We start from the raw sequence: 24,126 nt of genomic DNA on the forward strand, positions 1-24,126 counted from the left end.
GGACCACCCGACACCCACCGAAGTGATGGAGAAGAGACCATGGGTCCCCTTGTGATGTCAAGCCCAGGGGAGGACATAGGAATGCTGACCCCAAACCCACCAGGTTTTACCCAAAGCCACCCACCCCATCCCAGCACCATGGGGCTGGGCTGATGCCCCCCGACATTTCTTTTCCTGGGATTTCCTTGGCTCAAAAGCCTCCAGCTGTGGAATTCCCTGAGGAATACAAGGTGGAGTGGCCAAAACGATGGAGCTGCCCATCATTTTAGCAGGGCCTGTAGCGATAGGCCAAGGGGTAATGGTTTTAAACTAAAAGAAGGTACATTCAGACTAGATAGAAGGAAGAAATGTTTTAGGATGAGGGTGGTGAGACATGGCCCATGTTGCCCAGAGAGGTGGTAGATGCCCCATCCCTGGAAACATTCCAGGTCAGGTTGGATGGGGCTCTGAGCAACATGATCTAGTTGGAGATGTCCCTGCTTACTGCAGGGGGGTTGGACTAGATGACCTTTAAAGGTCCCTTCCAACCCAAACCATTCTATCATTCTATGATTTTGGGGCAAAGAAGTAGTTTTTTGCTAAGCAGGGACTCACTGCCGAAGCTGGAGGAGATGGTGGAGTGGCTGGCTTGGCTCTGCAGCGTCCCCGAGGGACTGGGTGAGGACTCGTCATCCGTGTCATCACTATCGAAGGGCACCAGCTCCCTGTTGCTGCCGTCGACCGGCTCCGAGAGCTCCAGCGACGAACCCGAGATGGAGATGTGCAGGCACGGCTGCGGCCCCGCATCCTCTGGCTGTGCCGGCATCGGCTCCGAGGAGGGGCTGCCCACCGGCTCGGCACGCTCCCTGCCGCGATGAGGGGAGGGGGGAAAGAAGCAGCTCCAGCATCGCCCCGTGCCCGCCGGCTCCGCGGTGCCGGTGGGAATGTCCTACCTATATGCCCGCTTGAGACCGGGCACGGAGGCGATGCAGAGGATCCTGGCGGAGCAGACGGCGATGCACGCCTCCACCGTGGGCTCCTTACGGATGCTTAGCAAACAAACCTGCCCCACGTAACCATCGCTGTTGCAAACCCAAACCTCGTGGGAGCTTTCCGGGCTGCCATGGCTGGGAGAAGCACAAGAAAACTGCAAGGGAGCAAAAGATGGGATGAGTTGGGTCATTCAGGAATGACGCAGGAGCTCTCGGTGTCTGGTGGCAAGCCCACCAGGATGGAGAGGACCGCAGGTCCTGTGAGATGCTCGAACCCAGCCACCAAGTACCTGCATCCCGCTCCGCGTCTTCATGATGGGGATGGCCTTGAGGAACTCCGGGTCCAGGCAGTTTTTGCTGGAAGCTGGGAAAATCAAATTGGAGGATAAAGAAGTGATGGAGAAAAGGGGTCTACCAAAGTGGGGGCATGATGCCAAGCCCACCACTGTGTCCATCTCCCCGGTCCCTGGTGTTACCCAGCTTCTTCTTGGCATCCTCGAAGGCTTGCTCAAAGCCGAGCCGGGCGTCGGGGTTGGGGAACTCAAAGATGAAGGACTCGGTGCCATCAGCTTTGGTGGTGCTGAGCTCCACCTTGTTGGGGGGGAAGGCCATGCTGAAGGACAGGGATTGCTTCTCCGCCAGTTCCCGGTGGATGGCGGCCATCAGGTCCTTGATCACGTCATCCAGGCTCTAGGGACGGGGACAATGCTTCAGGTCTCAGGGATGGGCCACCACCAGCCACATGCCTGATGATGCCTCCATCCATCCCCTAGCATCCTTCAGGGGCTGCCCAACCCCATTGTGGCTTTGGGGCTGGTAGCGTCTAGGCCCTTAGAGGACATGTATGGCCACCAGCCCTTCCACAGGCTCTCCTTCCCACCAAGGACATCGCAGTAGGTCCCCTGGGAAAGGTGTCTGGCCAGGGGACAGCACCAGGGCCACCATGTGACGCTGACCCTGTGCATATCTCAAGCATCCTTCAGAAGCTGCCCCAACCCTCCTTGTGCCTTTGGGGCTGGTGGCATCTGGGCCCTTAGAGGACACTCATGGCCACCAGCCCTTCCACAGGTTCTCCCTCCAGCTGAGGACATCCCCGGTGGTCCTATGGGGAATGCGTCCAGCCAGGGGACAGCACCAGGGCCATCATCCCCATACCTGGTGGGGGAAGCTGAGGGTTTCCGACAGCTTGCTGACTTGTCCCAACGTGCTGAGGTCTTCATCCAGGCGGCAGATGCTTTTCTGGATGCTCTCCCGGTTGGTGGCTTGTGAGGCACCTGTGTGGGGACACACGCATGGCGTTAACCACTTCCTCCCTGGCGCCACGCAGGGGAACCTTCTCCCTGCCAGCCAGGGGTGAGCGATGGGTTTTGGGGTGGGATGGGACGCTCCAGCAGGCAGTGACATACCTTTGACAATGTCCACGTCCTCCAGCGGCAGCTTCCAGAGCAGTTTGTACTTGCTGGCGGTGTCGATCACGCTGGCCGCTGTGTACCTGCGAGGTTAGGGGGGACGGCTGAGCTGCACCCATGTCCCCAGCACGCTAAAGATAGCCCAGCCGGCGGACAGAGCCCTCACGCCATGGGTTAATTGTGGTGGGAGCCCCCCAGGTGGTACTCACAGGCTCATGGAGCTGCGGCGGAGAGAGCCCGACTTGCGCTTCAGCGTCGTGCACACCAGCAAGTCCGTGAAGAGGAAGAAGGAGCGGTCCTTCTTCCCACCCACTGCCTTCTGCGGAGTAGCGGGAGACACCAAGGGGTTAACGTCCATACATACACCCCCCACCCCTGCTGCCGGTGCTGGGAGCGGTCCCTGCCTCAGTTTCCCCACATGCTGCCTTGGCACAGGGAGGCTGCGGGGTGGGACAGGTCCCACGCCACCGTCTGCATGGGGACCAGCTGTGTCCTCATGATGGTGAAAGGGGACATGGGTGCAATGGCTGTGCAGGCAAAGCCACAGGGTCCCACTCGCGGGGAAGCACCAAGGGCATGGGAACACCAGGCATGGGCTCACCAGGAACCCTGTGGTCTCCACCTCCAGCCTCCCTATCCACCCCTGGCCTGGGACTGCTGCGGGCTTCCCCTGCCTCCTGCCTGCTCCTAAACCCATCTTATCTTCCCCCACACACTTGGGGAATTTTATATTGTCCCCATTGATCTGTCATCGATCCATCTGTCCATCCTTCCATCCATCTCTTCTTCCATCCTTCCATCCATCCCTTCATCCATCCTTCCATCTGGCTGTTCTTTCCATCCATCCACCCATCCATCCTTCTGTCCACCCATCCATCCATCCATCTATCCTTCCATTCTTCCATCCATCCATCCTTCCATCCATCTGTCCATCTTTATAGAACCATAGAATCATAGAATATCTTGAGTTGGAAGGGACCCATCGAGTCCAAGCCCCTGCTCCTCGCAGGACTACCCAGCACCAAACCATATGACTAAGAGCATCACCCAGACACTCCTTGAACGCTGACCGGCTTGGTGCCGTGAACTCTTCCCTGGGGAGCCTGTTCCATTGGCCGACCACCCTCTCATTGAAGAACCTTTTCCTAATGTCCAGTCGGAGCGTCGGAGCTTCCGCTGATGCAGCTTCCATCCATCCAACAATCCATCCACCCATCTGTAGCCTCCCATGGGCACACAGGCGTCCCATGACCCGCAATCATAGCCTCCCACTGCCCCATCCGGTGTGCAGTCCCATGGCCCTGATGGTGACAAGGGACCACCCTGCTCTTACCACTTCCACAACCATCTCCTGGCGCAGGAACCTGCGGAGCGGGGCCTGGAGCTGTGGGGACAAGGAGACTCGTGAGTGGGGAGCCCCAGGGGAGGGTCCTCATGGGCTTCATCCCTGCCCCTGCGGCTCAGAACCAGCACCCCAGCCTCTTCCCAAACCCCCAGGGGCCCACCAAGGCCAAGTGATGATGGGGAAAACAGGACCCGGAAGAGAAGAGAAGTGGCCCAGCCTGGGGTGACCCAGAAAGAGCAGAAAGGGTTGTATTTTGGGGAGAAGAAAAGACCGACCCCATGTAAGACCCCCATACGTACGTCTTCCATCCCTTCGATGTGGGACTCGATCTCCTGCACGATCCGGGCGTTCCTCTCCACCTCCTCTGCGCTCTTCATGCCCTTGTTGATCCTCTCAGCCACTTGTTTGATGTTGCGCTGGGCGTCGATGAGGAAAGGGTGGTCAGGGTGGTCCTCTGGCGTGTGCTTCAGGAGGTCCTACCACAGGGACACAGCCGGGATGACACCACGGGCAAAGCCTGGGCATCGACGATGCCATGACACCTCCAAGCAAAAGCCCGTACCACACTGCTCTGGCTGCTGGGGATGGAAACCAGCCCCATGCAGGAAAGGTTTTGCAAAGAAATGAAGCCTTGAGCTTTGGCCACCACCAGCCTGGTCTTTTCCACCTCTAAAGAGGCCACCAGCTCCTGAGAGCACATCATCACCTTGCACATACGCCCAAAATTCATCACTGCAAATGCTCAAGGTGAGGTTGGACGGGGCTTTGAGCAACCCGATCTAGTGGAAGATGTCCCTGCCCATAGCAGGGAGGTGATCTTTGAAGGTCCCTTCCACCCCAGACCATTCTGTGATTCTGTGAAAGCGCATCTCCATCAGCCTCAGCGCCACGGAGAGTGACCCTGGCATGGGGAAACTGAGGCACAGACGGGGTGGCAGTGCAACAGGTCTCAAAATGGCGCTTCAATGTCCAACTGTCCAGCAGAAAGGTAGAGGGGAAGGGGAGTGCACACCCGTAGGGACACGCTGAGGGGGACAGCAGGGTGACAGTCTTCAGGGTAACCATCCCCAGGATGGCAGAGCCGCACGCATGGCCGGGGACACCAACTTCATGTCAAGGGATGGGAAAAGGGGCCAGGAAAGACGTGAGACTCCTAAAAGCTTCCATTACATGGAGGTGAGGAGGAGCTGTGGTCTCACCCACTCCTGGCACGGCACAGACTCCCTCCTGCCTGCACCCGGCTGCCTGCACCCACCTTCACCAGCAGCTCGTATCGCGGGATCCTCTGCACCGGCTTGATCATCAGGTCGGACAGAGCCTGCTTCTCCTTGTTCTCCCGCATGCTTTGCTGCAAAACACCGGTGGGGGACAAGGATGGGCCCGTTAGGTGGGACACAGCAGGGACCCGCCGTGCCACCAGCCCAGGACCTGGAGCAACACCCGTTTGGAGTCAGGGTGACTCCTTTTTACACCACCCGCAGTGACTCCGGTTCATCCTAACCTGGCCTCTTTGCAATAAAACCAAGAAGAAAAATGTGAGGGAAAACCCCAGTCTGACCACAGATTACCAGTTTACTCCCATTAATCTCCATCCTGCCCCACCAGCTGCCTTGCAGGTGGCTGTGGACCTCGGCCAGCATCTATGGGGAGAGGAACCAGGACCCACCTCCAGGAACTTCATGAACGCTGGCCGGGCTTCCTTGGCGATCCTTACGGCATCCTTGGCATTGAGGAAGTTATCGATGTAGGCAGAGTAGATGTTCACCAGCACGTCCTTGGAGAACTGGGAGGGGAAAAGAGGGGGGAAAAAGGGAATAGGTCCAGCACGGACCTCCCGGGCAAGCCTGGAAGAAGCTGCCCCAAGGGTTAATCCTGGCTCTGGGCTGGCGCGGGGAGGGCTCGCCCGCCACCCGCCCCCCTCGATTTTTCAGCCCTGACATTTCTGCTCCCGAGGCAGAAACACGGAGCTGCAGACCCAGCCGGTCGCCGCAACACCCCGGCGTTACGCTAAGCAGACGGCAGGCCTGGAGATTGTCTCCTGTTCTCCATCTCAGGCGTGTTTGGCCCGTCCTTTAATCACTCCCCTGCCTCCTGCTCCAAAACTTTTCCTGCTGGGGCCATGCCCGAGAGCGGGCACGCCTGGGTTCCCCGGGGGAAATCCACCCCGTGAGGACCTACCGACTGCACGAGGAGGTCGCCCACTTTCTGCTTTTCGTGCCAGTTCTGCACGCAGTCGTGGATCTGCTCCAGGAACTGCTCGTGGTGCTCCAGCAGCTCAGGGATCTGGTCGAAGATCTCGTCTACCAGCGATGGGTCGCACAGCAGCGAGTTCTCTGGCTGCTTCAGCGGCTTCATGTAACCCTGCGGGGAAGCAAAGGCATTGGGGTCCCCATAAATTTCTTTTTCTCCCTCCCCCCAGTATGAATTTTTCAACCCCTGTAAAAATGGGGATCGGTAGCATCCTGCAGCAGGGGGTTCCGCCAGTGAACGTTGGGTTGTGGGACCCATCAGAAGGACCAGGCACTGCCTGGTTTTGCACCCCAGCCCCCCTGGGTCCCATTTCACCCAGTGCATCCCCACGGCAGAGTGGGGAGTGGGGTAGGTCTGCACAAGCAACCCCCGAAGCACAGCATCCTCTGTTCCCCAGCCATGGCCTTGAGAGGCTCCAAACCTTTGCCGTCATGAGCCTTGGTCACCTCCATCTGCTACAGAGCCTGGCCCAGCTGGGGCTTCACGGCAGCACGACCCTGGGATCCAAAAGCCAATGGGTTCCCAGTGGGATTTAGGGTGTTTGGGTCTGGGAGGGGCTGGAGTGAGCGGGGTGGAGGCACTGGGTCAAGCCCTGGACCACCTCGCCATCATCTCTTGAGCAATGGCCAATGAGCAATGCTCAGCGTCAGTAGGAAAAGTGAGACAAGAGCAGGTCCTCTGCAAGGCTGGGTGGGCAGTTCTGCTACAAAACCCCTTTTCTCCCCCGTGGGGCAGAGCTGCGGAAGGGAGCAGTGCCCCCAGGAACGCGACAGCTGGATTTGCAAGGGATGCAGGATGAGGAAGGTCTTCTCAGGCCTTGCCTCCTCCTCAGCCCAACCAGTATGGGGTGCTGGTGTCCTTCAGGATGGTGGGAGGACCATTTTGCTGAGCGGTGAGGACAGGACCCACCTTGAGCTGCTTTGGACATCTCCATCCAAGCTGGCGAGGGAGGAGTCATCCCCCAAGGATGAGGTTCCTCAGGCTGACGGTGGGTAACTCGTGAAAACCCAAGTTAGAAGGGCCAAATCCTTCCTGAGGCTCATAACCTGCCTCACCTGCCCTTCTGTGGCCAACACATCCAGTGGGAGCTGGGCTGGGCTCTGCCATGCATCCCACTCGCTATGAAATTGGGGGAGCAGGGACTTGATGGGGAAGAAGAGCATGGAGACAGCCCTGCCTTGGCACACGAGGAGCACAGGCAGGGCTTGCCCATGCACCGTCTGGCTTGGTGGGAAGATGATGCTCCAAGGTGCTCCCTGTCCCTGGTAGCCACCATGCTACATGCCACCGGGGCCACATCACTGATCCAAGCACCTTGTCCCAGCTAAGACAGAGAGCTGGGGGCATCTGGAACCCTGTGACCCCCGCCCCAGAAAGCCAGGTCCCCCTGGTTGCACTGTGTCAGGACATGTCCCATGGGCAAGAGCTCAGGCATTAATGCCCTGTGGCTCCCACCCGTGTCCAACCTGTCCCTCCAGTGGGGAACTGGTGAGCCCCAGCACGGCTGTCCTCTCTCCAACCAGCCTCCTGCCCCACCTCAGAGGAGGACACAGCCCGCGGGACAGCCTCTGCCCATGCCAAGACCAGCAAGGACACCACCTGACCCCAAACCCTGTACAGCTTCCCCCAAAATAAGCCCCAGAGCCAGGGTCCTCTCGCCCCTCCAAGCCAACATCTGCACTAGGAACAGTCTCGAAGGGTCCTTCCCTCCTGCAGCAACATCTGGCAGACCACACCTGGGTCCACCATGGGGGCATCCTCGCAGGGGATTTATGGGGAAAGGCGGGTGTTGGAATGACGGGTGCCCCACGCCCTCGTGGACGTGCCCAGCAGATGTCCTACAGGCACCGCTTCATATCGAGCAGAGCAGAGCTCTGATTTTTTGGTGTTTCCACCTCCAGCGATGTGGTTGGCCAACCCACACCTACGCAAGCATGACCTAGTCTCCAGGGCGTTGACCACCATTAACCTTCTGAAACACCTTCATTAACATCTGAAACGCGGGGTGGACCCTCCGGCCAGGCTGCTCCAGGGGGTTGGAACCAGCTCAGTAAAAAAAGGACAGAGAAAAACCCTTGGCCCATGGCTGCAGGTGATGACGCTGAGCAGAAAATGGGGGTACATGGGAATGGGGGATGTAAGGGGTCCCCCATGATGCGATGGCCATCAGCAACGGCCCAGGAGACAGGGTGCAACATGAGGAAGAGCTTTTGGGGGGCAAGCACGGGAAGGGGCTTGGGGACATGATACCCACCAGGTGACAACCCACCAGGCATGTTACAGGCTTTGGGGCACAGAGGTGACCCCCACACCCCGTCTTGACACTGTTGCCACGCTGCTCCCACCTCCAGTCCTGCTGTCCCCAACATCTCCACTGCCACCCGTCCCCAGCGCCGCATCAGTGCTGGTAGAGCACCCACAGCTGGGGGTCCGACTTGGGGTCCCGGGGACGGTGACATGCAAGGGACGGTCACACCATGACGTGGTTCGGGGTGCCACGTCCCCAGCCGTGCCGCATTACCTGCATCAAGGTGCGCAAGGACTCCACGTAGGACTGCTCCGTGTCCAGCAGCGTCATGATGACGTGTTTCCTCATGTCCTGCCCGGGTGGCAAGAAAGACAAGATGAGTTTTGGGGTGACACAATGGAGGGGAGCTACGTGGCGGGTGTCAGTGCCGGCACGGGGGCTCGGTGGGGAGGCTGAACGCCAGAGGAGCCCGGCTGGCGTCCAGCTCCCCTCCACTCCCTCTCCACCCCGATGGAGGAATCCGGGAGGATTAGGAAGTACATGACACCGAGCGCACAGAGACGCCTGGTTTCCTCCGCGGCCGCGTCAGGAGCCCGCCCTGGCTCTCACAGCCCTACATGGGTCGGTCCCGGCGCCCTTCGTCTCTCCGGCGGCTCCGCTCAGAGCGGTCCCGTAGGAATTCGCCTCCCGCCCGGCACCCCAGGCACCCCAGCGCTGGGCTGTGGCCCCACAGGAGGGGGATTAATGGGGTGGTGGGGGGCACGGGGAGGTGGTGGGGTGGGATGGTCTGCCAGTCTTGGGAAGCAGATGGGTTGGGATCTTTGTTGTGGGGCTTGGACACCCCCCTCGTATGCAGCACATGGGGGGACACCCCTGCAGCTCAGCCTGGGGGTGAGATGCTGCAGAACCCAGGGTATGAGACACCCCAAAAGTTTTGGGTGTGAGATGCTCCAAAGAACCCGCATGCAGAGACACCCCAAAAATTTTGGGTGCAGAGATGCTCCAGAGACCCTGGGAGCAATGATACCACAAAAGTTTTGGGTGCAGAGATGCTCCAGAGACCCTCAGTATGATGACACCCCAAAATTTTTGGGTGCAGAGATGTTCCAGAGACCCTGGGTGCCATGACACCCCAAAAGTTTTGGGTGCAGAAATACCCCAGACCTTTTGGGTGTGGAGATGCTCCAAGGGCCCTGGGAGCAGAGGCACCCCAAAAGTTTTGGGCGCAGAAATGTTCCAGAGACACCCCAAAAGTTTTGTGTGTGGAGATGCTCCAGAGACCTGGGTGCAGAGGTACCTCAAAAGTTCTGTCTGTGGAGATGCTCCAAAGGCCCTGAATGCAGCGATACCCCAAAAGTTTTGGGTGCAAGATGCTCCAAAGGGTCTGGGCATGAGACACTCCAAATATTTTGGGTGCAGAGGCACTCCAGAGGTCCTAGGTGCAAAGATACCCCAAATGTTTTGTTGCCGAGATGCTCCGGAGACACCCTGGGTGCAGAGATACCCCAAAAGTTTTGGTTGTGGAGGTGCTCCAAAGGCCCTGGATCTGAGAAGCCCCAAAATTTTTTGGTGCAGAGATGCTCCAAGGGCCCTGGGTGCAGAGATACCCCAAAAGTTTCGGTTGTGGAGGTGCTCCAAATGCCCTGGGTGTGAGAAGCCCCAAAAGTTTGGGATACAGAGCCCCTCCACTGGCCCTGGAAAAGGAGATATTCCAAGGTGCTGGGTATGGAGACACTGCAACGATCCTGTTCATGGAGACCATCCAAAGGCCCTAGGCTCAGAGACACCCTAAGCTTTGGGTGCAGGGACACCCCAAAGTCCCTGGGTGCTTGGATACCTCAAAGGCCCTGGGTACAGAGACCCCAAGGCATGGGTGTGAGACACCCCAAAGTCCCTGTAGGCTTGGACACCCCCAAGGCCATGGGTATAGAGATGTCCCAAAGGCCCCGGGTGTGGAGATGGCTCCTATGAACCTGGGCACAGAGACACTCAAAGTGTCCCATTAATGGAGACACCCCAAAGGCCATGGGTGCAGGGACACCCTAAATGCTGTAGGTGCACAGACACCCCAAAGCCCCTGTGGACACAGACCCTCCAAAGGTCTTGGGTGCTCGGACACCCCAACAGCCCTGGGTGCAGAGATGTCCCACCTGGCCACCACAGCACGTTGGGACCAGGTTCCCCTGACCCGCTGTCGCTATGGGGGTTGCTGGAGCCGCCAAACCCCCATGTCCCCCATCTTCTCGTGGGATGAGCCTCTGTCCTCCGACCACGCGGGGCTGTGTCCCACCTCCTGCTCCCAGCGGGGACACAAGTGCCGCAAAGCCGCTCTGCAACCACAGAAGGAAGCCTTAACCCAACCATCCTCACCACGGATGGAGACTGCCATCTCCCCGGTGGTCCCCAGGGAGCAATGGAGAAGGATCCTGGCCAGATCCTGCTCAGTGCTTGAGAACAGAGCCGTGCCTCAGTTTCCCCACTCATCCACCAAGCTAATATTAGCCTTTTCAGCCAAGCAAGGAGGAAACTGCTGTATAGAGCCAAATATTACGGTGACGGGTCAAAGCCCCCCAAGGAAACCTGCCCCCCAAAACACATTGATGCCGGGGTCCTCAGGGATGCCAGCTGAGACCTCCCCTCTTCATTACAGCCTGAAGTTTATTAACACTCTCACTGTTGGATTAATTGCTGAAGGGCACCCGCTGGAGATTGGGCTTCAGGGGTGCAGAGCGCCTGACCCCCCTGCCCTGCCTCAGTTTCCCCAACCCTTGCACAGCCTGTAGTTCCCTGCCTCAACATGATGCTCCTGGCATTTTCCGGAGCTGTTCCAGCTACCGAAGCCAAGGGCCGGATTGGTGAGCTGAACAGGCTCAGCATCGCGCGTCACACTGACAGCTGGGGTTTTGCAGCGGTGGGGAGACGCAGGATGAGGCCCAGCCGTTGGCAAGGGGATTTTTTTCCACCATTACAGCAGCGGTATTATCCCAGTGGAGAGAAATTCCCACTGGGATGAGCAAGAGCTGTGGGTAACGCACCATCCTGGCAGGGCGAAGAGGTACCCGGGCGTGGGCAGGATGTGCCTCACTGCATCCCTTACCCCGGCAAAGCCTCTCCTCTGCAGGGCTGATGTTGCTTCGGTTTCCATCTGCTCTCCTTGGGGACCCCCCCGCTGCACCCCGGCCGCATCCCGCCTCCCCCGAGATGCTCAGCACCCTCGGGATCAGCCGTCACCGCGATGGGAATTGGGGTATTTCCCCACCTGCCGACGCCTACACGGTGTAAATCAGCATTGGGGGGGTGTTGGCAGCGATGGCTCCAGCCCCCCATCACCCTCTCGGGGTGGGAGCATCACCCCCCCGCACCCCGTGATCCGGGGAACCCTGGGGGAGGTGGGCTGAGGATGAGGATGGAGGCACCGTTGCCACGGCAATCGCGGTCCAGACCCTGCAGGTGCCGGGTTCTGCTGGGCGCACACGTGTCCAAACATGACGCAACCATGCACCCCCTCCATATATCCCCCCCCAATTCCACCAGACACCCCCCCTTCTCCATCCCCAAGACCCCCCCCATCCCTTTTGGCATCACCTCGGTACCACCGCGACTGCCGCAACCCTTCTCCGGCAGCTCCTCGGCCGCCCCACCGAGACCGGAGGCGGCGAAGGCCGCGTCGATGCCGTCGCCGATGTCTCGCATGTCCTCCAGCGCGATGGTGAACTGCGCCAGAGTCCTCACCATCTGCAGCATGCGGGTCCCAGGGGTCGGTCCGTCCCACGCGGCCCAAGGAATAAAAAAAATAATAGAGAGAGAGATATATATACCCCCAGGTTCCCCCTTTAAAATAGCCGGAACACTGCGCTGGGATGCAGCGAGGAGGGAAATAAAATAGACGAGCTATTTATATCGACAGGGTTCTCTGTGTGTGTGTGTATATATATATATATAAAAAAAATAAAGCCCTCCCGCAGAGCGGCTGCAGGATGCGTGCGGCGGGCGTGCGCCTGCGTCCGTGGCGGCACGCGGGTCCCCGGCCCCGGGTGCTACCGAGGCACGGGCAAGCGAGAGCAATCGGAGATGGAGGCAGAGCCGTGCCCACACACGCGCGGATGCAGGCAGGGCCAGATCCTGCTGGGGGGATGCTGGTGGAGAGGAGGACGGGGTGTGTGTGTGTGGGGGGCGATGCTTTCTTGGGGCATGTGATTTTTTTTTGGGGGGGGTGCGTAGATGCTGCTGTGATGGGGCGCTGAGCATCCTTGAGGCCCCCGTCCCCATCAGTTGGGGGGGGTCCCTGGGGACCATCTCCCCCTCCCCGACCTTGCAGACAGGGAAACTGAGGCACGAAGCAAGCCTGCTGCCCCCCTCTCGCCATCACCTCAGCACCCACATCCCTGCTTGCCGGGTGATGAACCCTGCCTAGATCCGTTGGTAACACTCCCCTCCTGCTTCGTTAATTAAATCTAATTAGCCGCTCACCCCGTTTCCACAGCAACGGCGTGCAGCAGGGCTGCGTCCTCCCATTGCAGCCAGTAAATTTCCTCTTGGTAATGAGGATGATGAACATCCCACCCCGGGGAGGGTGCCGCGAGGGCCGGGATGGGTGCATAGCCCATCCCTGGCACCATCCCCAGGGTGCATGGCAGAGAACGGCCAACTCGGTGCATATAATGAGAGGAGAGTTGCAGCAGATTTAAATACACCCCCTCACTGGAATCAGGGAGGAAGGACCTACAGCACCCGGCATGGGCACGATGGGTGCCTGCGCTGCACCCGGTACAGCTAATTGCATTAGGGGTAATGAGGCTGTTTGCAAGGTAGCGGCTCCTGCGATTCCGTCTGCAGCACCCCGGTCGTCCCAGACCCATTGCTGTTGCAATCCTGGACCTGTCTGGATTGCAATCCTGGTCCCATCTGGGTGGCAATCCCCGATCCGTTTGGGTTACAATCCTGGTCCCACCTGGGTTGCAATCCCAGATCCATTTGGGTTGCAATCCCAGATCTGTTTGGGTTGCAATCCTGGTCCCATCTGGGTTGCAATCCCAGATCTGTTTGGGTTGCAATCCTGGTCCCATCTGGGTTGCAATCCCAGATCCGTTTGGGTTGTAATCCTGGTCCCATCTGGGTTGCAATCCCAGATCTGTTTGGGTTGTAATCCTGGTCCCACCTGGATTGCAATCCCAGATCTGTTTGGGTTGCAATCCTGGTCCCATCTGGGTTGCAATCCCAGATCTGTTTGGGTTGCAATCCTGGTCCCATCTGGGTTGCAATCCCAGATCCGTTTGGGTTGCAATCCTGGTCCCACCTGGGTTGCAATCCCCGATCCGTTTGGGTTGCAATCCCAGATCTGTTTGGGTTGCAATCCTGGTCCCACCTGGGTTGCAATCCCAGATCCGTTTGGGTTGTAATCCTGGTCCCATCTGGGTTGCAATCCCCGATCTGTTTGGGTTGTAATCCTGGTCCCACCTGGATTGCAATCCCAGATCTGTTTGGGTTGCAATCCTGGTCCCATCTGGGTTGCAATCCCAGATCCGTTTGGGTTGCAATCCTAGTCCCACCTGGATTGCAATCCCAGATCCGTTTGGGTTGCAATCCTGGTCCCATCTGGGTTGCATTCCTGAGCTCTTCTGGGATCCGATCCCAGACCCATTTCTGTTGCAATCCCAGACCCATCTGGACTGCAAATCTGGGCCCATTCAGGCTGCAATCCCGGGCCCGTCCGGGTTGCAATGGGGCTGCTCCGGGTTGCAATCCCAGACCCACTCGGTTTGCAATCCTGGATCCATCTGTGTTGCAATCCCGGGCTCGTTTGGGTTGCAATCCCCGATCCACCTGGGTTGCAATCCCAAACCCATTCCTGCTGCAATCCCACACCCAGCAGGGCTGCAACCCTGGGCCCATCCGCATGGCAATCCCAGACCCATCCGGGTTGCAATCCTGGGTCCGTCTGCATTGCAATCCGGGCTCATCTGGGTTGCAATCTGGTTGCAATCCTGGACCCACCAGGGTTGCAGTTCTGGACCCATTTGGGCTGTAACCCCAGAGCCATCTGGGTTGCAATCCCGGACCCGCTCGGTTTGCAATCCTGGATCCATCTGTGTTGCAATCCCGGGCTCATTTGGGGGATCCCAAACCCGTTCCTCTTGCAATCCCAAACCCATTCCTCTTGCAATCCCAGACCCATCAGGGCTGCAACCCCGGGCCCATCCGCATTGCAGTCCCCGATCCACCTGGGTTGCAAACCCAAACCCGTTCCTCTTGCAATGCCAGCCTCATTTAAATTGCAACCCCGGCCCCAGCTGGCCTGCGACGCCATGACGCTGCGACGCCGTGACGCTGCGACGCCGGTGACCCGGCCGCTCCGCCTGCAGCAACGCCCTCGAGTCCTCCCTTGGGATCGCTTGTCCCCGGGGCAAGTGAGGGGATCCCTCTGCATCTCCATCTGCAGAGGGTCCTTCCCACATCCCCAATCCCCAAACACCTCCCTTGAGTCAATCCCTTCATTTAACTGTGCAAGTAGATTCTCCAGTGTCTACTATAAGGTTGAGCTTTCTGCTGATGGGTTTAAAAACCTTCCTCAAACCCACCCAACCTCTTCGGATGTTATCAGGGAGGAAGGATGGATGGAGAAGGGTTAAGCCTGTCACTGCCCGGACCAGGGAAGGAGACAGGCTGGATCCTGCTGTGCATCCAGGGGCCCAACAGAGGTTATCTCACTGTCACCCAGGAAAGAAAAAGCCGGAGCGATGCTGGCCGTCCCCGCCGGCCGCCAAGCCCGGACCCCCCTGCGCGCGGCCCGCAGCCCACAGGAAATTCCTGGGAGTGTTTGGCCACTCCAACAGCACTGCCTATTTTTAGGGCCGTCTAAAATATGAGCCGGTTATTTTTAGCAGCGCGGCTCTTTGTAAACACCTTTAGATTTCCTTTCGGACAAGCCTTTTTTTTTTATCTTTTTTTTTTTTTTTTCCAACCTGGGTGTTTCCTCCCCCCAAAACCCCAAACCCTCCTGGGAAAAGCATCCCGATCCCTTGGGATGGAGCCAAGGGGTTCATCCCCCATCCCAAAGGCTTGTCCCAGCATCCCAAGGATGCTCCCAAAAAACCCAAAGATGGAGTGGATCCGGCACTGGGGATTTGGGAGGGCAATTTGGCAGTGCCCCAAATCCAGGATGGGGGGCTCGGAGAGGGAGTTTTCCCCCAGTTTTTCCCTCCGGCATTGGAAATACAACCCCTCATCCCTGCTTGGCCTCCCACCGAAGGACGGGAGCTCTCCTAGGTTCCTCTATTTTTATTTTTTAATAAAAAATCTGGGTGCAAATCCATCATTTTGCTTTTCCCCTCCCGGGCATAGCGATGCAGGAGGAGCTTGAGCATCCCCGGGGATTTTAAAACATCTTAAAATATTAAAAAACGGACCTGGCAAATCATGTCCTGCCTCCAACCCCTGCAAACAAAGAGGCAGCGATGGAGGATAGTCCTAAAAACTTCATTTTTTTGAAGAAAAATGGGGTTTTAGGGGAAAAGGAGAGCAGGGATGTACATCCCTGAGAAATCCCAGCCATCATGGCAACCTCTGGCCCTTGAGCCCAGGCTGAGACCGTGCACACATCGGTGCATGTAATGACGCCACTTGCAGCCACTCGGAGGAATTCCCCCCCTGCCCCCCCCAATCCCGCTGCAGGTGGGAATTGGGTCACTGAAGCCAGGGATGCGCGGGTGGGTGTCACATGCGCTGTCACCACCTGGCTGAGACGCTACAATCACATCCCATGGGAGGGGGGATCACTGTATCCCTAGAGACACCGTTTCACCCCAAAATTCCCTTCCTGGACCCACAACACGCAGCATTTCTCTGAGGCCAGCGGTGTAATGAGTTGTGTCAGGGCTCAGCCATACCCTGGGTGAACTGTAGTGGGGATTTTGACCCTGCAACCTCGCTTTGGGGCAAAAAATTACGGCTTTAGGAAAAATCTGGAGCGTTTCAGACCATTTTGGGAGTCGGATTTACCGCTCGGGGCCTTCCCAGCTCATCCCGCCTGCAGCTGCCGAAGGAGGAGCTAGCCCCGCTTCAAGCAAAATTATTCCCACCCCTCCAAAATGTGCCAAAATTTTAAGAATAAATAAATACGAGTTGTTTTTTCCCCCGTTACGGCTTGTCCCCGCCTCTGGCTCCCGATGCTCTGCACCGCTGGGGTCGAGGGGGAATTCTCTAGGGTCTCGTAGTAGGCTTGTGCTAGGAGGAGCCTGAATCTCGGCACTTCCTTGAGGCCCCCATTCCCAGTTTGGAAGAAAGTGGGGGGAACTGGGATTTCTGCACCTTTTCTTTCCCTGGATGCTTCTTCCAGGGGCAGATCCCACTAGAGGGAGCTGGGACATAGTGGGAGCCACTGGCCCGTGGGGACAGTCCCCTGCCCCAGGGAGCCCGCAGTGCATGGCAAACTCCCAAGCTTAACAATTTTAGTGCACCCTTGGCTTTATTTCTACCAAAACCCTGGAAAAAAAGGGCTTGGAAACAGAACCGGAGCCACTTCCATCCATCCCAACACATCCCAACACCTCCGCAGCAAACGGCATCACCCCGGCACGTAAAACTTGCTCGCGCAGCTGGAAAAGCCCCTGGCTGGCACCATCATCCAAAATAGGATGATGCTATTACATCCAATCCCCTATTTCCTCAGTCGCCCAGTTTCTGGCAGGAAAATCACTTGGAAAAAAATCACATTATCTCCTCTCGGGATGTTTTTAAGCAGGAGGTTTGATTGGGTTTTGTAGGGCTTTCAAGGCAAACCTATCCAACCTTCGCCTCGGGATAAATGATGCTCAGCCAGATGTCCCACACAGCTCTGTGCCACACGGGTGGAGGGACAGCAGCCACCGGACAGGGGAAGGCCTTGCTTCGCTGGGTACCAGCCCCTGGCTTCCTCGGGTGCCAATCACCTCTATCCCTGGGCATCAGTAACTCCCATCCCTGGTACTCATCCTCCTCATCCCTCAGTACCAGTCACCGCATCCCTGGGCATGTCACTCTATCCCTGGGCACCAGTCACCTCCATCCCTGGTACCAGTCACCCCATCCCTGGGCACCAGTCACCTCCATCTCTGGTACCAGTCACCCCATCCCTGGTACGAGTCACCTCTACCCCTGCTACCAGTCACCCCATCCCTGGTACCAGTCACCCCATCCCTGGGCACCAGTCACCTCCATCCCTGGTACCAGTCACCCCATCCCTGGGCACCAGTCACCTCCATCTCTGGTACCAGTCACCCCATCCCTGAGCACCAGTCACCTCCATCCCTGGTACCAGTCACCCCATCCCTGCTACCAGTCACCTCCATCTCTGGTACCAGTCACCCCATCCCTGAGCACCAGTCACCTCCATCCCTGGTACCAGTCACCCCATCCCTGCTACCAGTCACCTCCATCCCTGGTACCAGTCACCCCATCCCTGGGCACCAGTCACCTCCATCCCTGGTACCAGTCACCCCATCCCTGAGCACCAGTCACCCCATCCCTGGGCACCAGTCACCTCCATCCCTGGTACCAGTCACCCCATCCCTGAGCACCAGTCACCTCCATCCCTGGGCACCAGTCACCTCCATCCCTGGTACCAGTCACCTCCATCCCTGGGCACCAGTCACCTCCATCCCTGGTACCAGTCACCCCATCCCTGCTACCAGTCACCTCCATCTCTGGTACCAGTCACCCCATCCCTGAGCACCAGTCACCTCCATCCCTGGTACCAGTCACCCCATCCCTGCTACCAGTCACCTCCATCCCTGGTACCAGTCACCCCATCCCTGGGCACCAGTCACCTCCATCCCTGGTACCAGTCACCCCATCCCTGAGCACCAGTCACCTCCATCCCTGGGCACCAGTCACCTCCATCCCTGGTACCAGTCACCTCCATCCCTGGGCACCAGTCATCTCCATTCCTGGGTACCAGTCACATCCATCCCTGGCACCAGTCACTGCCATCCCCAGGCACCAGTCACCTCCATCCCTGGGCACCAGTCACCTCCATCCCTGGTACCAGTCACCTCCATCCCTGGGCACCAGTCACCTCCATCCCTGGTACCAGTCACCTCCATCCCTGGGCACCAGTCATCTCCATTCCTGGGTACCAGTCACATCCATCCCTGGCACCAGTCACTGCCATCCCCAGGCACCAGTCACCTCCATCCCTGGGCACCAGTCACCTCCATCCCTGGTACCAGTCACCTCCATCCCTGGGCACCAGTCACCTCCATCCCTGGTACCAGTCACCTCCATCCCTGAGTACCAGTCACCTCCATCCCTGGGCACCAGTCATCCCATCCCTGGTACCAGTCTCCCCATCCCTGGTACCAACCACCACCATCCCTGAGTACCAGTCACCTCCTTTCCGGGGCACGTCACCCCATCCCTGGGTGCCAATCACCTCCATCCCTGGTGCCATCCACCTCTATCCCTGGGCACCAGTCATCTCCATTCCTGGGTACCAGTCACATCCATCCCTGGCACCAGTCACTGCCATCCCCAGGCACCAGTCACCTCCATCCCTGGGCACCAGTCGCGACCATCCCTGGGTACCAGCCACCTCCTTCCTGGAGCATGTCACTGCATCCCTGGGCACCAGTCACCTCCTTCCCAGGGCGTGTCACCCCATCCCCAGGTGCCAATGATGTCCAGCCCTGGGACCAGTCTCCTCATCCCTAAATACCAGTCATCCCATCCCTGGGTACCAGGTCCCTCCATCCCTGGGACCAGCAGGCTCCGTGTCCTGGAGAAACCACCCTCCATGTCCCAGGAAAACACGAGGACCTGTGCCACAGAAGAGGGGCCGTGCCCGAGCTGGGCTGACGCCGTACAGCATCACGTCCAAGGCTGCATTCCCGCCCAGCCTCTCGCTCTTCTCCCACGGGTAAGAAAAGTCCGAGCCACTTTCCGAAGCGTAATTTCTTGAAAGGAAATAAGAGCATAAATCAGCAGCTCTGATTCAGCTCCACTTCGGTTACTAATAATACTCCCGTGTTTATTCGCAGCCCTGGGGCTGGAGATGTTTGCTTTTCCCTCGGTCGTGATTTTTCCCAGGCTCCCAGCTCACAGAGGAGCCTTGATTTGTTCAGAGATGCTCCCATGGAGAAACCCAGAGGCACAACCGCCTCCGGGATGGGGAGGAAGAGGAGGAGGAGGAGGAGGGTGGCTTCAGCCCCAAATGGATGAGCCGAGAATTTGGTTGTTTTCCCTTCTCTGACTTCTCGGCTGCGGTGATTCATCCCGGGAGGACATGGCCTGGCTGTAATTCTGCTTTTTAAGTGTGAGAAAAAAACAGGAATAAAAAAATAAAGGAGTCGGAGCAATTTTTTCAGGGCAGGGTGGAAGGATGCTGGGCATCCCGCTGCTGTTCCGGTGAGCAGCAGGGCCGGGAGCGGTGCCGGTGGGATGGACAGCGGGGAGACGGTGGGAGGCTCATTTCCCGAAGTAAGAAAAATTCATCCTCTAAATGCATCACGAGGATTTTCCCATGGGATTTTCACTTGAAATCAGGGTTTGCATTGCTGGCGCCGGGGTGTGAGGGGCTCCCCCCCTCCAAAAATAGGAGGCTCGGGGTGATGCCGGTGCATGTCAGGGCAGCCTCCCTCCTCCATGGGTGCCCCCTCCCATGCCCTGCTCCCACCCGATCTGCAATGCTCACCCCAATTTACCCCCCCTCCCGCTGCCATCCATCCCCCGGCGCATTTGCAGAGCCCTTGCAAAACTCGTGTCGCCGCAGTCCAGGACGCGGCGGGGGGCTTGCCGGCCCCCCGTTTGCAGCCGGCCTTTGCCGAGCCCTAGAGCAGCTTTCACCAAATATGGAAGGTTTTTTTTGCCTCCGGTTTTCGGCACGCAGGCCGCGGCCCAAGAGCGCAGCTTTCCAGATGCTGAGGTCAGCTGCGCTCTTCTCCCCCCTCTCCTTCTCCGTTGCCTCCCGGCGTGCTCGGCCCCGCACCCCTCGGGCGAGGGGTAACGCCACCCCACGACTCGCCAGCATCCCTGGATCCCCCACCAGCATCCTCCGCTGCTGGCACAAGCCGCACCCCGCATCCCACAGCACCCCAAAACCAATAATAATTGGGATTTTGGAGGGAGAGGGAAGCCAGGGAGAAGGGGAGCGCCCGATGCTGGCACCCCTTGGCATCGGCGCTGGGTGCCAGCCTGGCACATGTGGGTAGGAGGTGCCCTGGGTGCCTGGTGGCATGGAGTGTGGATCCAGGTGAGGGGGGTGCAAGCAAACTTGGGGTACGCAGGAGGGTACCGGTCTGGCATCCAGGGGGTGATGGGCACCAGGAGCCACTGGGCACCAGGAGGTGATTGGCACCCAGGAGCTGATAGGGGTCAGGGGCCAATGGGCATCTCAAAGCCAAAGGGCACCCAACAGACGATGAGCACCAGGAGCCAATGGGCACCCAAGAGCCAAAGGGCATCCCAGAGCTGATGGGCACCCAGGAGCCGAGGGACAGCAGGAGCTGATGGGCACCAGGAGTCGATGGGCACCAGGAGCTTATTGGTACCCAGGAGTCTCTGGGCACCCAAGAGCCAAAGGGCACCCAGGAGCTGATGGGCACCTAGCAGCCATTGGGTATCAGGAGCTGATGGGCACCAGGAGTCAATGGGCAGCGGGAGCTGATGGGTATCCAGGAGACAATCGGCACCAGGAGGTGATTGGCACCCAGGGGCTGATGGGGGCCAGGAGTCAACGGGCATCTGAGACCCAAAGGGTACCTGAGAGCCAAAGGGCACCCAGGAGTCGACAGGCACTGGGAGTCGATGGGCATCAGGAGCTGATGGGCACCTAAGAGCCAAAGGGCACCCTGGAGCTGATGGGCACCCAGGAGCCGTTGGGTATCGGGAGCCGATGGGCACCAGGAGCCAATGGGCACCCAAGATCCAAAAGACATCCAGGAGCCAGTGGGCACCGAGAAGCCGATGGGCACCAGGAGCAGATGGGCACCAGAAGCTGATGGGCATCCAGGCCTCCATGTGGACCCAGAATTCCGGGGGCACCAGAAGCCAAGAGGTATCCAGGAGCCAAAGGGCATCCAAGAGTTGATGGATACTCAGAAGCTGATAGAGGCCCAGGAGCTACCCTGGAGTTCATGGGCACCCAGGAGCTGACGGGCACCAGGACCTGGCAACATCAAGGAGCTTATGGGCACCCAGGAGCTGTTGGGCACCCAGGAGCCAACAGACAGCCAGGAGTCCATGGGCATCCAGAAACCAGTGGGCATCCCATGGGCACCCAGGAACTGATGGATGCCCAGGATCCAATAGGTACAAGGAGTCCATGGGCACCCATGAATCAACAAGCACAAAGGAGCTGATGGACACCCAGGAGCCAACAGACACCCAGGAGCTTATGGGCATTCAGAGTCCATGGGCAACCAAGAACTGATGGATGGGCAGCATCCAACAGGTACCCGGAGTCCATGGACACCCATGAATCCACACGCAACCAGGAGCCGACAGACATCCAGGAGCCAACAGGTACCCAGGAGTCCATAGGCACCCAGAAGCCAATGGGCACCCAGAGTGCCTGTGTTGATGGATTCCCAGGATCCAACAGGTACCAGCAGTCCACGGACACTCACGAATCCACAAGCAACTACAAGATGACAGGCACCCAGGAGCTGATGGATGCTCAGGATCCAACAGGTACCAGGAGTCCATGGGCACCCAGAAAACCACAAGCATCCAGGAGCTGACGGACACCCAGGAGCTGATGGATGCTCAGGATCCAACAGGTACCAGGAGTCCATGGGCACCCACGAATCCACAAGCATCCAGGAGCTGATGGACACCCAGGAGCTGATGGACATACAGAAGCCAGGAGCCCCGAACAGCCCGTGCTGTGCCCATGCCCTGGCCCTTCTCATGCCCCCCCACCTGCATCCACGCCCTTGGCAGCAGCCTGGGTGCAACTACCAGGAGAAGACCCCCTTTGTGCCCATGCCAGCCTCCATCCCCAGCGTCACCCATGCCTCACGGACACCCAGCCCCACAGCACCCCACGCTCGGTGGGTCCCCTCGCCCAACACGGCTGCAACCAGGGCGGCAGGCAGCCGGGGGTGGGGGGGGACCACGGACCTCACCAGGAACGCCCACATCTCACGTCACATCACAGCAAGGCGAGAGGTGACGCCTTCCCTCTCATGTCATTGTCACGGCGGCACCCCGGGAAGGAGGGGGCGTGAAAAAAGGGCATTTCGGCATCTACTGACCTGTGCCGGGTTCGGACGACCAAGGGACGAGTCCCCTCTCCGCTTACTGAGGCTCTGAGCCATCTACATCCCATCTCACCGGGGGTTTGGGCAACCGAAAAAAAACCCAAAGGACCCAAACCGATCCCCTACCGCTAGCGACAGCGTTTCTGCCGAGGGGTCAGGATGAAACCCTTCCAAAAAAAAAAAAAGCAAGAAGAAGGATGCCAAATCAGGGCAGGCCGACGAGTCTGCTGCTACTCCGGCTAAAAAAAGCAGGAAACCATATCCCGGGCTTGGAGATGCCAATCTTCCCATGCAAACAACTCCCTTCTTGTTTTTTTTGGAGAGTACCGGCAGGCTCGGGAACGGCTGGTCACAAATAGCAACTCCACGGCACCGCCAAGGAAACCTTCTCCAGCCCCAGGAACGGTGTGGGGATGCTGATGTCCCCACATCGGGATGGTGTCTCCTCTGGAGGGGACCTGGTGGTAGCCATCCCCCCATTGCAATGGTCACTCCTCTGGAGGGGAGCTGGTGGTGGCCATCCCTACATTGGGACGGTGGCTTCTCCAGAGGGGACGTGGTGGTCGCTGTCCCCATGTCGGCATAGTGACTCCAGGGAGGAACTGGTGGTGGCGATCCCCACGTCTGGATGGTGGCTTCTCTGGAGGGGAGCCGGTGCAGGTTGTCCCCACATGGGGATGGTGGCTCCTAGAGGTGGGACCTGGTGGTGGCCATCCCCACGTTGGGATGGTGACTCCTCCACAGAGGACCTGGTGGTAGCTATCCCTCCGTCAGGATGGTGACTCCTCCAGAGGGAACCTGGTGGTGGACACCACCACAGGTGTCCTTTCCCCAGCACATCCATGCAGAGATGTCCTAGTGGGGTTCGTTGGTGTCTTGGATGTCACTGGTGGGGTGGAGGGTGGTGGTGGCCATTCCCTGGTTCCCAAAAAGGGACATGCTGAGGGGCTCTGGGACACCGCAGGACATGGGGGGTCACACAAGCCTAACATGTTCCTGCCATCAACCCTTCCACCCCTCAAATCAAAGGGATTCAACTTAAAATAATCCAAAAAAGTCATAGGGGAACACACAGCTGGGGGACAACCTCCATCTGCAACCAGGAATGGTGGTCACAGAGCAACTGGTACCAGTGCAGGGAGGGACTGGGCAGACTGGGACCAGCCCCCCCATCCCCCGGAAGCTGAGCAGCTCCGACGGGAGTTTGCATGAAGCACGAGTTACTGGAATTTTTTTACCCAGATGCTGATTTTCGTTCTCCCTCCCATTGGCTGGGCCGCAGTTCCCAAAGACCCAAAAGCAAACACACTATTTTTAGAGAAGAGTTCATTTACTGGAGCCATTCCCTTTGAAATTCCTCACCCATCCTCTCCATGGAAACCGAGGGAGCCTGGAGAAACAGCCCCACCGGGACCAACCATCAGAGCTTTAAAAAGAGCCACGTTGAGGGAGAGGGGGTGGAAGTGGCTGATATTTCTTCTCTGGACACATCCTGGCCTGGAAACACCATGGTGGAAATCACAATGTATTTGGTTTAGCGGGTTCTGTCTGTGCAAGCTGGGCTTGGTGCCTTCAGGAGGAGATGTCCTGGAAGATGGACCATGCCCACTCTGAAAATCATGCCTGTATGGCTAGTGGGGCCTGTTGTTTTGGATGGGTGGTGGAGATA

General features: G+C 58.5%; 1 protein-coding gene across 1 annotated transcript in view; it reads right to left on the reverse strand.

The window, feature by feature from the left end:
• Positions 1-24,126, reverse strand: part of ARHGEF17 (Rho guanine nucleotide exchange factor 17) — a 37,723-nt gene that overhangs the window by 4,108 nt on the left and 9,489 nt on the right. Inside the window, exons 2-14 of the mRNA XM_059815189.1 lie at positions 8,497-8,574; positions 5,904-6,086; positions 5,392-5,508; positions 4,981-5,073; positions 4,025-4,201; positions 3,714-3,764; positions 2,590-2,699; positions 2,378-2,463; positions 2,127-2,245; positions 1,448-1,661; positions 1,262-1,335; positions 933-1,126; positions 595-845 (exon numbers count right to left, since the gene is read on the reverse strand). Of these exons, the coding sequence (XP_059671172.1) occupies positions 595-845; positions 933-1,126; positions 1,262-1,335; positions 1,448-1,661; positions 2,127-2,245; positions 2,378-2,463; positions 2,590-2,699; positions 3,714-3,764; positions 4,025-4,201; positions 4,981-5,073; positions 5,392-5,508; positions 5,904-6,086; positions 8,497-8,574 (1,747 nt within the window). The remainder of the gene's footprint in view (positions 1-594; positions 846-932; positions 1,127-1,261; positions 1,336-1,447; positions 1,662-2,126; positions 2,246-2,377; positions 2,464-2,589; positions 2,700-3,713; positions 3,765-4,024; positions 4,202-4,980; positions 5,074-5,391; positions 5,509-5,903; positions 6,087-8,496; positions 8,575-24,126) is intronic.

This window comes from Gavia stellata, chromosome 1 (assembly GCF_030936135.1).
Source record: "Gavia stellata isolate bGavSte3 chromosome 1, bGavSte3.hap2, whole genome shotgun sequence".
NCBI classification, from domain to species: Eukaryota; Metazoa; Chordata; class Aves; order Gaviiformes; family Gaviidae; genus Gavia; species Gavia stellata.